The sequence below is a fragment of the Ciconia boyciana genome, chromosome 4 (assembly GCF_034638445.1).
Source record: "Ciconia boyciana chromosome 4, ASM3463844v1, whole genome shotgun sequence".
Lineage (NCBI taxonomy): Eukaryota > Metazoa > Chordata > Aves > Ciconiiformes > Ciconiidae > Ciconia > Ciconia boyciana.
Window position 1 is genome coordinate 43,541,913 of NC_132937.1, and position 17,368 is coordinate 43,559,280.

At 39.3% G+C, this 17,368-nt stretch overlaps 1 protein-coding gene across 9 annotated transcripts in view; it reads right to left on the minus strand.

The window, feature by feature from the left end:
- Nucleotides 1-17,368, minus strand: part of PDE8B (phosphodiesterase 8B) — an 80,024-nt gene that overhangs the window by 14,032 nt on the left and 48,624 nt on the right. For 4 of the 9 annotated variants that reach the window (XM_072858989.1, XM_072858992.1, XM_072858991.1 and 1 more), the window contains 6 exons: nucleotides 13,721-13,809; nucleotides 9,802-9,880; nucleotides 9,355-9,495; nucleotides 7,528-7,616; nucleotides 6,794-6,854; nucleotides 2,521-2,572 (listed from right to left, as the gene is read on the minus strand). In XM_072858989.1, the coding sequence (XP_072715090.1) occupies nucleotides 2,521-2,572; nucleotides 6,794-6,854; nucleotides 7,528-7,616; nucleotides 9,355-9,495; nucleotides 9,802-9,880; nucleotides 13,721-13,809 (511 nt within the window). The remainder of the gene's footprint in view (nucleotides 1-2,520; nucleotides 2,573-6,793; nucleotides 6,855-7,527; nucleotides 7,617-9,354; nucleotides 9,496-9,801; nucleotides 9,881-13,720; nucleotides 13,810-17,368) is intronic. The other 5 variants (XM_072858998.1, XM_072858997.1, XM_072858990.1 and 2 more) reach the window with 4 other exon arrangements.

Sequence of the window (17,368 nt, forward strand, 5' to 3'; positions counted from 1 at the left end):
TCTAACAGTTTACAGCAACTTGTCTAAAGTCACCTGGAAAGCTGTTTCACAAAGAAGTCAAGATGCCTTATGGAACAGGGGAGTCGCTTCACCTAATTTTAGCTGCCTAAAAGCAGCAGTCTTTCAGGCTGGCTTTATTTAAGCTAGCTGTCAAAGATCCTGCTTTAGGAAAGATGTCTCAGGCAGGTGGGTTGAACCCCCCCTGCAAGTCCCTTTCACTCTCCACTGACCACTGAACAAGCCTGAGTTTAACTGCCTAGAAATTTAGCCAAGTGAGAAAAATCCCATCTCAGTCTACATTCTTCCAGCCTGAGCACAATTCAGACTCAGACAGCCTTTGTTTTTAATTGCAATAATTGTTTGTATCTTGTGTTTAAGAAAAGTCCAACATACTGAGAATGATTATAAACAATCAATTCAGTTGCTGTGAAAATTAACCACGCACCAAGCTGTCATTCTTGAAACGGCCATTTGCTAAAGCAAGAGAAATTATCCCATCCAGACAAATGCAATAGCTGGATGAAATGCCCTGAAAGAGCCTCGAAAAAAAGAAAAAGAGAAAAAGATTTGGTAAAATTTAATTTTCCTCCAAAACATTACAGTCTGCACTCTCCCTTATGTTTAAAAACAGCAACTATGCATCTATGCACCTCTTTGCAAGAGTCTCTGTAGTACCTATTCCCAGACTATCTGCAAAGCCACTCAAAGATGAGAGACCCCAGCAAGCTTTCAAAAGGCAATAACCATCATGTGAAGAATCAAAAATATCATAAAATTGATATTCACAACATAAGGACCAATTTGCATAACTGTGTTACAAGACAGAATATATGCAGCCTGTCTTTAGCAAAATAAAATGTTAGTATACAATTCTCCAGAATTAAAAATATATCCATCTTAAAAATGACTGAAATACAGTTTCTGTCTTAATTCTTTTCTTTACCACAGATTTACAAGACAGCTTGGGTCTTTTTATTTTGTTGCAGTCCAGACCAGAGAAACTGAAAGCATTTTCCTCTATCAGCAGCTAAGAGGGAGGAATAACTAATGCATGTGAAGTTATTTTTTTTATTTTTTTGATGGGACTCCTCTTTCAAACCCCTTTCCTGAATTAACATTTGAAGGAATTCAACATAAGGCACTTGAATGGGAACAAACATTTACACATAGCTGCGAGTGGCAGTAGAGGACAAGACCTCTCCTTGTATTAAATACCAACTGGCAAGTTGGAAACTTTGCTAGTGCCACTTAGAGAGTCACAGGTGCATAAAAGCTACTCTGTGCCATGCTACAATTTCAGCTGAAAATATTTAAAAGCCTAAATAAAAAAATTTTCCTTCACCTGGTGAGTAGATGTCTCCCCATCCAGATGTGTTACAAATCACACCATCTCAAACAGCACGATACACATGTATTGTTCTTCTGCCCTCATCACATACTGGTATATGCCCATGGCTCTGGGAATTTATTCTTGGAGCACAATCATGGACTGCAGGGAAGGATAACCTACATCACACACGTGACTCTAAGGTTGCCTGCTTTCACTGCACTGCAGTCATCAACATGGCTTCATGGGATGCGACTTCCCAGTCTTGCTGAAATCCGTGACAATAATGAGCAAACCTAAATGCCCCACATAATATGTAGGACACGTTAGTAAGCTAGTAACTGTGTGCTAATTTAGTAACAAGTGTTCTTCAGCTTAATTCACAGGTGTTCTTACCTTCCCCTGTTTGCAGGAAAGAAAAAGTGAGAAAGAAAAACTGAATTTGTTACAGGGACACAGGAGCAAACAGTTTAACACATGATGGATCAGTTCTAATGGCAGCAATTGTAACGAGAGCAGCAAATTGCATATATTATCTCTTCTCCCCCCTGCCCATTATTATTTGTCATCACAAAGCTCTCCGATGCTTGTACATATTCTTATGCTGCTTGAAAAAGTAGGGGATGTCAAGCAGTCACTTCCAATGCTCTTGGTATGTTATGGCCTCCTCCCATGTGAAAATCAGAAGCTGCCTGACGTTGCACAGTGATGCTGTCCAGTGTTTCATAGCGGGAAGGGCTGTGGGTGCCAGAAGGTAATGGCATGAGAACCTGTTCACTCAGAATAAGGCAACAGTGCTGCATCTGGCTCAGATTACTAGAATCACAAGCTTAAAACTGGCCTTTAGCAGGCAGATCTGCTGGCACAAATCAGCACAGTTCCACATTAATTTCAAACAGAAAAGGGTGCCAAGGTACACCAGGTTCAGGATCAGACACAGTGTTTTAATACAACGAAGAGCAATGCATCTTAACTCTGAATGCACGGCAAGAGCTCTGCACAGGAGATTGAATTAATAATGATGGTTACAAGTCCAATTCGTGGTGCGACATCAGGGCAGCTGGCATCCATCATTGGCCATCTGCTCTGACCACTGACTGGACAGAGGGAAGAGACAACATTTCATACCAGCAAAGCACCCGGCCACAACCTCAAGCACAGCGGTATATAAAGGTAAATGGCAGTATTCTAACCTGACTGAAAATTGTCTCCTGTGTACTTCTCATCACGGTGACTCTTGTAGAGCTGAAGATGCACCAAGAGTAAAATATATATGCAAGGAAAAAGAATACAAAAAGATTTTAAAAGGGCTACATTCAACATTGTCCCTATCCAACATTTACTGTGCAGTTATTTAAAAAGAAGTGTTTGGCAAAGATTCTTCTTTAGGTGTAATTAGATGTAGAGAAATAATATAAGAGTAAACAGATATGCAATGCAGGAAATCACAGATACAATAGTGCTTTTATGTACTAAGTTTCTGTTTAATGCCGGTGTCTGCAAGAGAACTGACATTCATTTTTAGATAGTGTTTTAAGTGCAAATTGCATACGTACCTGAAAGATTCCAGGAATAAAACACAAAAAGAAAAAAAAAAATCCTAAAATGTTCATTTTTGTAACATTAATGTAACAGTAATGTAACGTAACAGTAATTTAAAATCCATTTTCTTAGTACTATCTAAGCTAATTTTGCATGCATCCTTTCATGGGTCACTGATAAACAGAACTTAAAAAACCAGTTACAAAAACAACTCTCCAGCAACTGAAGGGTAGAGGTAGGTGTCATCCATCAGAACATTCTTTATTTCCAAGTAATATTTAATCATTCTCATGAATGAAAAAGTTAAACACAAAATCTTAATTCTTTGTGCTTCTGAAACATCTTGGGTAGCTCCACTGATAGATATTTCAGTCTTTGTTAGAATTTAAATAGGATATTTCCACCATCTTAAAGTTTACACCTATGGCTTGGTCTACAATAACACAGATTAAATGCTCCTCTGCTTTTCCATTCTGCTCAGAAACAAAAGCACAGTCTGTCCAATACGTGACAGTTTAATATCTGCTAATCACTTCACCCTGTTCCTTTGTTATGTGGTTACAAGAAAGTATTTTGCTGTTAATAGGAAAACTGAGCAGAACTTTCAGTTCCTCAAGTCTTCCCTCTAAAATTAGCACATGGCGTTTTTAGGTATAGCTAACAGAGACACTGAAAAGGACTAAAAATAATGCATTACTTTTTTTACTGTATTCACTAGAGAAGGTATATACACCCTTTACTTCGATGAATAAACTTCAGTGCTTGACACTACACTTACATATTATTCATTACACATCGTATTTAGGAGTCCAGTACTGTCATCTAGTCTATGGTGATCGGCTCCTCTGACCAAATCCATCACCTGCCTATAGCAAAGCACTAGACTGCCTGGAAGCATGAAATCCATGCGTGCAACCTGTGAGTTAAAAGGAGAGTACGGCAACATTGCACTTATGCGCTTTTAGTGTCCATATCATTTTGTGACAGTGCATGCTGCAGGGATTATTGAGGAAAGAAAGGAAAGGAATGATTCAAATTCTCTTTTCCATTATTCTTGCACACCTTCCATCTTTTTTTCCTTTTTGCTGTTGGGGGGAGGAGGGGAAGAGAACAGAATGGAAAGGAAAAACAGTGAAATTCAGGAGTGGTTTCTGTAATGAATAAGAAGAAAAAAAAAAAGGAAGGGGAAATCCTATGCTCATGCTCCATGGAATGCACATGGGAATAGTCACATGAAAGTCAATCCCGTTCAAAATCTTCACTGTAAGAATACTTAATACACTCTCAGATATATTTTTTTTCTGTGCATAAATCTAACGTGCTTAATTTTTGTATGTGATAAATCTGGCACAGAGATCCAGGAAGGTTCCTACACAGTGATCTCTAATCATATTGTGATATCCCTTATGGAGGCTGTCAGTAATCACAAAGAACATGTCTACATTTTTTAAGGTGAAACAATTCATAATATTGTAAGGACGTTTCTAAGTCTGCAGCCAGTGTCTGAATGCTGAGATCAAGCCATTTATAATTATGTTGATGCAGTGAAACATTAGACATTTGCATCAAAATTTGAATCATGACAGCTTTTACTGCTCTGTAACTAAATAAATAAGTTTTTTTATTTCCTTTTATCCTTCCATAAAGAATTATCTGTGGCTTGAAAAGAAACCTAGTATTTTTTTTAGGGCAGAGAAAAGTTATACTGCTGCAAGTATTCAGGCATGGATTTTAGGAAAACTGCAGTGTCCAAATATTGATAAGGACTGATACCATCACATTAGTATTGCTACAAAAATAACTCTTATGAATATAATATAGATATTCCTATATGTCACCATCACTGCCCATCTAAAATGAAAAAAAAAGCCAACTGAAAACAAAAACACACCCAAAACTCCCAAATTCCAAGACACTGTTTGAATTTTTCATGCAATGTGAGAGCACCTGGTGCTCTACTACAGGCAGGAGATATTTCCACCACAGAATTGAAACAGAATAATTACCCAGTTTTGTTGGATGCACCTTGTTTTTTCCCCAGTGGACCTTACATCTTCACAGAGCATGCTTTCTGGTAGGCTGTGGTCTTTAACCTTTGTGGTAGATCTCTGCATCTGTGGAGAACCCCTCAAAGGCCATATTCCCAGCGCTCACCAAAAGTGTAAAGCTCCCCAGACTTATAGTTCATTGTGTTAGTGCTTTATTTACCAATAACTGCTCATGAAGCAATACTAAAAAATGTGAATTGATGGTGCTTTCCAACAGTGGCAGTAGTAGAGAGACTATGAATGAGGCCTTGGACACAAGTCCCAAACTAAAATTTGTTTCTTAAGCTTACTGGCTTAGGCAGCCCAATGAATGGGGCAATGAAAAACAGAAAAGAGAAGGACTTTTATCTATATTCCTAGTCCTGCTTTTCACAGATGGCTGCAAGTTTGTAATTGTTTTGTACTGATTGTCTTGCACTAAGAGTATCACATCCACATTCCCTGTACCAGTCTTTCAGCTGTGTGTATATTATAGAAAAAACATCAAATTGTATCTCACTTTCAAATCAACATCAAAGCAGCTATAAAAGAAACAATAACAATGATGAGGTTTAAATAATGCATTAAAAAGAAACACATGTAACTTTAGCACTGCTTCTATTACAAAAATCTCTTGCACTCTAGCATGAGCACTTTAAAACATCCTGCTACTGTAAATGGTACTTTGCTGCTAATACTAAAATCCATGTTTTAGTTCAAAGATGAGGTAGGTTTAAAATGTTTTGAGCCTTATTTTTCAGTGAGAGACCTTCAAAGTTCTTCCAAAAGTTGTGCAGATTTCTCCCTTGACCTGCCCCCACAAAAACTTGTGCAAGAGGGATGGTTTCAACAGTCAAATTTTACAGAATACTACCTATGAACTTCTTCCAATAGTCGAAGTTTTCCAATAATGTGTTAATATTCAGTATTGCTATACTGAATAAGGGGCAACTAGAAACAGTAGTGACTTCCTTTAAAATACCTTTTATGCACAAGAGTCTTAACCTACATCATGGATAAAAGGACATTTGAATTCTAAATAAACCAAGATGCATAACCCTTTCCCTAAGGAACATGGAAACGTATCATGCTTCCCAAGCATATCCTCAGTCTGAAATGTTGCCAGCTACTTCCTATGCTCTCCACTTTCTATCTCACCCCTACAGACCACAGGCTAAGGACAGATTTCACTCCTTTGCTCCCAAAAGTCTGAACTTTTTTACTCTACAGGCCACATACTAGAGTATTTTTCATGCAAAGCATGTGATACAATCATTTGCTTCAGATACTTTCAGACAGAGGGAACCAGGAGCAGATGACAACAAACAGCTCCCCATGCCACCAGCTTTGTGGTAGGGCTTGCTTGGGTGGATGTGTGTCTGGACTGCAGAGACCAGAGTCAACTGCTACTGCTGGTTTACTTGGGTCATGGCTTGGATTACACCGCTCCACAACACATGTTCTGATGAGCATGCAATGTCTAAGGTCCTGCGTGAAGGCTACACTTTATTCGAGAACCACACATTGACAAACCTTGTGTCAGCTGAGCATAGGTCATTGTTAGACATAAGTACCCCAGATCAGACTGGCAAGAGCAGCTCTAGAAAAAAGCCCCTGAACTCCCTTTGGACTATGGTCTATGTTGCTCCACAGTATCACAGACTCAGCTGTCAGATCCATGCTCCAGAGAATTAAAGCCTTTCTTTGTCTACTCAGCAGTCCTACAAAAGGAGAAGAGTCCATGCAAATGCTGAAGTTTTCTTGCTTGCTCCAACAATCAATGAGAATCTCGTTGACAATATGTATCACACCCTCTTGGAAAAACATCAATTTCTAAAACAGAAAATATCAGTTTACTAAAAGCGATGAAAATTATGACATGAACAAAATACAATACCTGTTTGTTGTTTTCATTGGCACAATGCAGCCTTTTGAGGGACACAAAGTGTCTTACTTTCCTAGCAACAGAAATAATCACCAATTACCATATCAAATGGCAAAGAGAGAAGTGAAGTGATACACTACTATTTTCTAAAGCAGAGGTCTCCATGCCCTCATGAAACAAGATACCAAACCCAACACTAAACAGACGACTGGGTGACAAGCACTCCTTCAGCATTACAGCTCTGTTTTTGTCCCAGGACACCTGGTCCTTTTGCTCCTGCAGGAATTTACCTGCACGTCTGGGAGCAGACTTCGGCAATGTGCCCATACTACACTGGAAAGGTGTGAGCACATACAAGCACGCACATGAACAAGGGGATCATCCAGCTGCTGATCCTTCCTGCTGAGCAGGTAACAGTTTGGATACTGTAGAATAACTTCATAAAGAAATGCATGATAACATGAACCTAAATGTCAGCTTTCAGATATCTATAGCAGTAACACTATTAATTGTTATGACTTTACAGTTCTTTTAACTAGCATATGATGACACCAAAATGGACAAACTTAAGCAAAGAACATGACCTTCTCAACTTTGCTTATTCTTTCCACATTGCTTGAAGTCAGCAGTTTTATCATCAGTCTGCTACCAAATACATGGAGGTTCATTTCAAACTTACAGATGGGGAAAGCAGAGAGAAGGCTCTAAAAACCAGAAAGCAATTATGTTCTGGACAAGTTAGTTACCCTCCTTGACCGATCACAGGTGTTATCTTCACATGCTGCTGGATACTGTCTCCTGATTTTCTTCTTGCATAGTAAACTCCTTGCCATTCCTAAGCAAACACACACAACAGAGACAGCATCTAAGAATGCGTAGCTTGCAGTCAAGTATTCATTTATTATTATATAGTCCTTACATAGTAAATAATTACATATTATTTCAAGGTTGTATTTTTTAAAATAGTGTAAAATTTTTTAATACAGGGTAGCACCTTTAACAGGCATTTGCTAACATAAGGACAGTGTAAATATGTTTCTCTTGTGAGACAGTATACAATTTTTACAAAGAACTTTAGGAATCTTCTGCTTTGAGGGGTTACAAACATTTTTGCTAGGTACCACTATAAGCAGTGGTGGCTGCAACACATCCAGAGAATAACTCCCTTGGGAGCAGCAGAACCAAACTCTGCTCTGAGCACCATTCAGCTTTGAAGTTGTCAGTTGTCAAGCGATATGTATGCTAAATTTCAGAAGCCCTTGACCTAAAGATGTCCTTCAACTAACCTCAGGTAACCAACAGCCTGTTCTCACTCCATGAGTGTTTTCCCATGACCATGGATATCCGAGGCACTCTAGATCAGCAAAAGGAAGAAACAATTTCTTCATGGCATCTTTTAACCTGTTCTCCCATGCAAATGCCCATTTCTCTGACCGGCCACTAGTTTTCCCTCCATCCCCACTGCTACAGGAAAGCATGAAGAGGACTGCAGGCTAACCAAGAGCTGTATATGCACCATCCTTAAGCAGTCCACTGATGCAGAGATAAAAGATAGCCTCCAGTATGGATTGGAGAAGAAAGGACGATGAAGCAAAAGGCTTCTCTCTCCTTACCAACTCAAAGAAGAGAGATTTTAAGGAGGGAACTACTTGGCAGCAGAGTAGGATGACATTGGAAAATGGGTGGAAGGTTCCTTCTCTGTCACAGAGATGTCACATGGACGGATGCAGAAGATACACAGGGCCTTTGAGCAGGCAGTGCTAGCAGCTGGGCAGCCTATATAAATGAGGAGGAGCAAAGCAAGAGTGGCCTGCAGGTATCGCTAATGAACCAAGGTGAACCTGCAAACAACTCCAGACAGTGACCCCCAAAGCTCAGATCATTGCTGGGACTGACTCAAAGTTCCCCAAGTTCATGAAGCAGAGGGTGAGACAGGGAAGGGTGAGAGGTACTTCTGCAACACATGGGAGATGGGATAAGAGACTGTTGCATGTATTAGGGGAACACGTCACCAGGAACACATAGCGCTTTTGTGGCTAGTCACCACCATGACAAGAGTTCACAGTGCACTGCAGATATTCTAACTATCATTAGAAAAACCAACCCCCACTGGGTGCTGATGTATTTTGGTCACAACTGATTATACCACATGGTGCTTAAAGCATGCAGTCAATGAAGGCTCTGCAGTTATGATAGAACAGGTAGGTACACCTTTTGGTTGGATGATGCAGCCACCTGAGAGACTGACTGAGGGAGAAATTGTTATATTCCAACTAACAAAAGCTCCATGGGCTCTAGGCAAAACAGAAACACAGAAAACGTTCTTATCTTGATCCCAAGCCAACAGATTGGTAGAGGAGTTCAGTCAGATCCTAAAAGCAAAGCTAAAGAAATCCGTAGTCACTTGTCTGAGGCATGGGCTGTTGCACTCCTAAGACATCTGAGGAGCAGAATTCTGGTCTTGTATGTGCACTCATGAAAACCACATCTTGTGTTCTTAAACCTAGAGCATTAAAAATAAAGCACAATAGAAATCTAAAGCAGTTTTGCATGATTTTATTTTATTTGCTTACCTTTCCTTTTTTAATAAATGTGTTGATAGTGTCTAAAATATCCGCACGGTTTTTATCGCTCTTTGGTAGTTCAGTAAGTTCCTTGCCAATAAGCTCTCCCTTGTGATACCCCATCATCCGTTCGAAGGCTGGATTAACATACTGCCAAAACAAAAGTACTTTAGGAAATACGGTTATCTAGTTCTGCTACAGATTTCATGCTGGTTTTACCATAAGCAACATTACTTTACTGAAAATCATCGTCTAAATAAAGTTACTGAAGGAAAAATCTTAAAAATTCAGCAGGCGTCAATGTGCAGCTTCCAGAAATAAGCCAGTTCATTGCACAGGGCTTTCTAATGGGCAACAAAACTGAAATACTGAAATAGAACAGAAACTACTGAGCAAAGATCTCTTTGGGGTTCCCCTCTCCAAGTTCTACAGAATAGTTAACTTTTTTCCCCCTACCTGAATGACATGATCTTCACTGGTTATTTCTACAGCTTCCTGGCAATGGTCTAATGCCGCAAACACTGCATTACAAGCCCTGAAATTAGCAAATTATTCACATTAGTTTTATTGTTAGAACATTTTGCTCACTATAAATACATTATTATATTGTACTTATTGGTAGATGAATCACAAAGTAGCATGTGGTTTTGACTAAACCATGTCACTATCTTCATTATGATTTTTTTCAGGAAATTCAGCTTCAGACGTTGCTATCGTTACCATGTTTTTACTACAGATCACATTGTAAAATTGCTCATGGGTACTGCAGCATCTTAATAGTATACTTCTTTCTCCAAACATGCTCTATATAGTAGGAACTAACAATTAGCAGTAAAAATAACAAATGGCTGTTACGTCAGAATAGAAAGTTTTGTGATCATTAGAGACAGGGAACACAAAAATAATCACAGCAGATATATATAAGGTTTTCAATACAGCAAATAGATTGGCGCTATCAAAGAAGTTGTAATACAACATAATTAAATGAAACAATTTAGGCCATCTCAAAGTCCTTGTCAGAAAAATATCAATTTTCCTGCTTCCAAGTAATAATTCGGTGACTTGATTTCCATACATCCTGATCTTTATGGAGGCCCAAAATGATCTTAATTTCCCATTTTTTTCAGGGCTATCCTTGAACTAATGCAGTAAAACAAAAGCCTTACCTTCTTGCTACAAAATTTAAATTGCTTAAATTATGATTTACACAGGATGGGATTACCATTAATATAGACTCCTAATACTAGAAAGAAAAAAAGATATATATATAGAGAGAGTGCATACTAAAAGAAACAACTGAGGCACACTTGCTTTGATAGATGTCAGTACTTCATCTTCGATTTGGACTAAACACAAACTAATAATCTTCTATGTACCTCTCATTGCAGGGAGCATAAATGCACTGTGCATAAACATTCTTGTATACAGTTATTACCTAAAGGGAACATCTTGCTCCCAGACTGCATGGTGGCATTTGAATTAATACCAATGACTAGAGAATTAAGAAATACAGGACGTTGCTAGTTCTGCTTATCATGGAAGTAACTCAAAAACAAATAGGATACGCAAAGAGATCTACACAGACACACACACAGGTGTGTGGATGAAGATTTGTAGGAAGAAGTCTTGTATATAGAAGACAACAGCAGTATTTCAGCTCATACAATAAAAGGAGCTCCCAATATAATTTTACAAGTGATTTTCTAGCAGTCCAAGGCGGCTCCAAAGTGTGATTTTGTGCTGTGTGAAACAACTAATTTATCTCAGCGACAGATGCCCATCTAGTACACCAGCTGCTAACAAATGTCATTACGTAAACTTTCTGCAAGAAAACACACAGCTATGTTTGCACTGTTCAAACCTTAGTATTTTCATTTGATCTGGCAACTAAGCCAGCAAAATTACAAGTTTAAATGGCCCACATCCTCTTTGATTAATACACACCTCCCACAGATGCCCAACCAAGCTTCAAACCAGAAGCAGCTACATGGAGAAGCAGAGTCCCCGCTTGGAATGGACCACTGACATGACCTTATATACTGCTTTCTTGAGCTGGCCCTACTTTTTAACCATGTTCCTCTTGTATCTGAACACCTGAAATATCCTGGGTTTAATTCCATCAACTAACTTTCCGAAAATATTCTCTCTTCCCTTTCACTTTTACAAAGTTGTATAGAAGACCTACTGAGACAGCAAACAGATCAGAGACCCAGTGGGATAGAAATACAGTGCAATGCTTTTTTCCCCACTTAATCAAACCACACAGATGAAAACAATTTATATCCAAATAGCATTACCAAACACTAGTTCTGCTTAGTTTTTAATGGCAAATTCATTTAGAGCACCTGCCTAAGGAGGCAGAGGTAGGGGGAAATCCTCTGCTGCAAGACCTCAGCTTGTCCAAGTTACAAATATGGCTTTTCAGAAAGCTTATCTTTTAAAAGGCTACTTCACGCCCCCAGATGTTAGTACAAATGTTGCTTATAAGCGTTACTTGTGCTTATTACATGATGAGGGATATTTAACTATTTAAGTATCCTGGGCCCGCATTTATTAAACTCTTTAAACTACTTAACTCCTCTGGGACTGCATCTGGTAGTGACAGTAGCAAACCCAAAAATACTACAGGTTTTTTCCATAGTATTTTGCAACGCTGCCAAAGGTTTCCAAAACAGTCATGTTTAGAGGTGATATGAATATATATACACACATATAAATATATATAATGTGTATTATCAATATACAAAAGACATAACACAGAATACATTTTATAGAATGTTATTATTTACATAAATTAAAAGGAAGTAGGCTTACAGTGTATGTAACTACCTTTAAGAAAGCAAAAGCAAGCAGAATTACAAGTGGGTAGTATGCTGCTGTTTCCATAAACAATATGGATGAAAGAACTGTCAGCAGATGAAATGCTGCTGGGGACTGACATTGTTTCCTTCCATTTTTAATGAATTTTAAGATTTTTTTGGTGACGGCTATAAATAAACTTGCAGAAAAATATGGTAGCCACTATAAGTCATGCTCACTGTGTTGGAGTTTTAATTATCTGCATTCATAATTGATACTACACATGTAGATATGCTCAAACTGTATTTGCATGTTGTTCTTGAAATGAAACATAAAGTACAAGCATTATGTGTAAGAATGACAGCTTTATCTTTCTATAGAAAACTGATGTTTCTGATCTATGCTGACTTAATTCAGAAGTCACCCATTTCATGTTGCATTTACAACTGAACAACAAACCAAGTCAGGACCACCATAACACCTAATTAACATCCAAAATTTCACAGCTGCTTTATTTTCCTGCTGAATTTTAGAAAGCATCTGTTGAAAATTGTGTGAGCCCGAATTCTATTTTTTTTCCCTGAAAATTTTACTGTAATTGCATTCTGCATGCACAAGCATGTAGTCACTTGAACATGAAGTCACTCAGGTTGGTTTGCAAGGAAAATCTTAGAAAAATCTACTTCTTAAACAGAGACACTGAAACCTTTAGAAAAGTGATAATATTTTCTGTAGATGGAACTGGAATTAATTTATGACACCCAGGGAACTACACCTTCTCTGCATGACATTCAACTTCAAGGGCTTTTTTTTCATATAGTTGTATTGCAAACATATTTACATGGCTTTGTAAGCACCTGTATTAAATATAAAACTAGTCACAGTAAAGAGAAAGTGATAAGGGAATGAAAGTAATTCAATTTCTCACTAAGATAAAAAACTGTGCGCCTAGTCCGCCAGGTCTTGCCCAGGCAAGAAAATAAAAACTCACGGTATGAAGAGCTGGATCATGATTGCGTTCAGCTCAAGCTATCAAATATGAAATCTCACAAGCATGAGATCAAAAATGACTTCATGAAGTTTTACTGTCATGTGAATTTGCAGCCCATAAACCTTACACACAGGACAGCATTTTTAAAATGCTACCCTTGCAATTAAACAAGCCGAAGTTGTCGTTCTGCAATATTTCTGCTAAAGGATCTCTTCCTGAGTGTAATGCTGGTAGTAATGGCTGCTAGAACATTGCCAAATTCAATATGGGCACCTCAAGACATATGGGACACAAGCAAGCATCACAATAAAGGACATGTACTGCATTTTGCATTAAGGAAAGCCATCATTTAAACCACCAGTGAATGAAACATACACAGACCAAGCTTTCTCAGGGTACCAGTTACTAAGGCACTTAAATTTGTCCTTTACAAAATGACAGAAGAAGGAAATAAGGGTATAGTATATTAGTTAACATACAGATGCAAAGCACATATATGTGTAGCTGGGAAGAAGCAGAAAGTAACCCAATACAATTATGTAGACCAAGCGGTTGATGTTTGCAGTTTCTTTCACTTCTACATACCGTAATTTGAACTGAGATCGCACTTCCCCATGTTCTATTTGAACCAGTTCATTGTAACAAGCAGTTATGCTGCTATTCTCCATGAATTGCTGGAAGACAAATCAAGAGTGCATGAAATAGATTGGAATGGTTTTACACTGTTATTTCTGTTCCTGCATCTAAACCTTTAACCTTATAAAGAGAGCTGGCACGGGTCCAGCAAAGGGCCATGAAGGTGATTAAGCATCTCTCTTGTGAGGAAAGGCTGAGAGAGCTGGGACTGCTCAGCCTGGAGAAGAGAAGGCTCAAGGGGGGATCTCATCAAAGCACATAAGTATCTGAAGAGAGAGTGTAAGAAGACAGAGCCAGCCTCTTTCCAGTGGTGCCCAGTGGACCAGAGGCAACGGGCACAAACGGAAACACAGGAGGTTCCCTCTGAACATCAGGAAACACTTTTTTTACTGTGAGGGTGACTGAGCACTGGCACAGGTTGCCCAGGGTGGGTGCAGAGTCTCCATCCTTGGAGATATTCAAAAGTTGTGTGGACATGGTCCTGGGCAACCTGCTTTAGGAGGCCCTGCTTGAGCAGGGGGTTGGGCAAGATGACCTCCAGAGGTCCCTTCCAACCTCAACCATCCTGTGATTCTGTAGAAATAAAAAGCTTTAGTTGTACCTTTTGTGTTCAGTAATCACCTTTTCCCCAGGAATGATTTTCTAGTTCTTAAGAGAACATGGCTGTCTAAATACAAAGCAAGTATAAAAATATGCTGAAACCTCAACTGTGATTTTTCCCATTTGGTTTTAGCAACCCAGTTAGAAACAGATAATCTCAAAATACCCAAACATAGTCTCACACAAAACCAGTATTGCCTTGATGTTTCATTTTGAACATTTGTCCTTAATCCAGAATGGAAATGGAATACCTTAGACACATACAACATTCATGCTAAAAAAAGAAAAAAAAATAATAATATTTGTCATTTCATTTGTTTTCAAGCAAATATTGCAGTTGAAGCTCAGAAGGTGAAGTAACTTTGCTCCACAAGTAATCTCACTGAGCTATCACCGTGAATTCAGAGGTGCAGGAAAGTATATGAAGTAAGGAGCATGCTGACAACAGTTAACGAACTTTTATATACTCCAGATGGGAGAGAACATCCTCTCTTTGTTAGGCTGAAAGGTCTTGTGCTTGGTCCTGCTGAAATCAGAAACTTTATGTTGACACAAAAGAAGTAGATTCTCTGACTTCAGTTAAAGTTTACTGCTTATTAGTAAACTTCTACTATGAAGAGCTAAATCACTCCTTTGGAAACACATAGACCGACTCTACTTTTCACAGAAAATACCCTGTGTTGTCACTAGTTCTCACAGCACAGCTGCATGCAGAGTCAAGAGGCAGCACTCAAACCTCCGAGGAATAAAGACTGGTGTTTGAGAAATCTACACTTCTCTCCTGTGTGAAAACTTGTATTTTGGGGACAAATGGCTTAATCCCTAGTTGCCAGCAAAATGTAAAAAACTAAAATTAAAAATAACTGTTGACATGGGTCTGCTTCACTCCTTAATGTTAAGACCTTAAAATATTTCTGTAACTCTCCCCTCACACACTAAGTGAATGCATGGCAAACCAAAAGGTGCAATATCAAATTGGCAGAAGCAAAAGTGCAAATGATGTATTTTTTCATAACAAACTTCCTGCAAACAAACTTGCCTTCTACAGCACTGTAGATTTACATTTTCAGTTTTAGAGTGCTCTTTTAAATATTCAAATATGCTCCTGCTAAATTTAAATCAATATAAAAACAAGTCTATCAATAATATACAATTTAAGAATGATGGCAACCTATTTTACAAACTAAACTTACTAGAACATACAAAAGCTCTTTATAAACTGAATTTTAAAGTAGTGCTGTTTACTGACAAAAATCAACCACTATCTCGGCACAATTCTTTGGCTAAGACCTGAGAACTTTGGCTTGTTGAAGTGCTGAACCAGCTCTTAACTGCTGTATAGTCTTCTGCAGGTGCACAGAATCTTTTTATTTAATATAGTACTAATGCAATTCATTCACTGGCTCACTCAAAGCTGAGAAATCAACTGGGACCGGAAAAAAACAGGAAACATTTCATTTTTCTAATCCATGCATCTAAATGAGGCACAAGAAGATGAAGATCTATTAACTCTCAAATATTAGAAGGCAGACAACAATATTTTTAAAAAGTTTAGTATTTATATAGTACATTTTGACTGGGGACTTCAACCATCCTGGCATCTGCTGGAAAAGTAGCACAGTGAGCTGTAGGCAATCCAGGAGACTCCTGGAGTGCATTGAGGATTAGTTCTTAAGCCAGGTAACAGACAGCCCTACCAGAGGGGATGAGATACTGGACCTAATGGTCACCAGTGCAATTGAGCTAATAGGTGATGTCAAGACTGGAGGCAGCCTGGGCTGCAGTGATCAGGCACTGGTGAAGTTCACAGTCCTGAGGGACATGGGTCAGGTAAAGAGTAAAGTCAGCACCGTGAATTTTAGGAAAGCAAAATGTTCAAGGAGTTAGTCAATGGGACCCCCTGGGAAACTGCCCTCAGGGACAAGGGAGCAGAACAGAGCTGGCAGATCTTTAAGGACGCTTTCCATAGACCGCAAGAGCTCTCGATACCCAGGTATAAGAAATCAGGGAAGGATGGCAAGTGACTAGCATGGATGAGTCAAGACCTGCTGGTCAAACTAAAGGGCAAGAAGGAAATGCACAGGCAGTGGAAGCAGGGGACAGGTATCCTGGGAAGAGTATAGAGATGCTGCCCCGTTTTGTAGGGATGGGGTCAGGAAGGCCAAGACGCGGCTGGAGCCGAACTTGGCAAGGGACACAGAGAATAATAAGAAGGGCTTCTACAGGTAAGTCAGCCAGAAAAGGAAGGTCAAAGAAAGCGTACCCCCGCGATGAACATGACTGGCAAACTGGTAACAAGAGACGAGGAGAAGGCTGAGGTACTCAACAACTTTTTGCTTCAGTCTTCACCGGCAACCTCACTTCCCACACCTCTCGAGTGGATGGACTGCAAGACATGGACTGGGGGACCAAAGTCTCTCCCACTGTAAGAAAAGATGAGGTTCGAGACCACCTGAGGAACCTGAACATACATAAGTCTATGGGACCTGATGAGATGCATCCCAGAGTCCTGAGGGAACTGGCTGATGTAGTTGCCAAGCCACTCTCCATGATATTTGAAAAGTCATGGCAGTCAGGTGAAGTCCCCACTGACCGGAAAAAGGAAAACATTGCACCCATTTTTAAAAAGGGTAGAAAGAAGGACCCTGGGAACTACTGACCTCTCAGCCTCACCTCTGTGCCTGGGAAGACCATGGAACAGGTTCTCCTAGAAGCTATGCTAAGGCACATGGAGGACAGGGAGGTGATTCGAGACAGCCAGCATGGCTTCACCAAGGGCAAGTCCTGCTTGACCAACCTAGTGGCCTTCTATGACAGAGTGACTACATCAGTGGACAGGGGAAGAGCTACTGATGTCATCTATCTGGACTTCTGTAAGGCCTTTGACACGATTCCCCACAACATCCTTCTCTCTAAATGGGAGAGATATGAATTTGATGGATGGACTATTCAGTGGATGTGGAATTGGTTGCAAGGTCACATCCAGCGAGTAGTGGT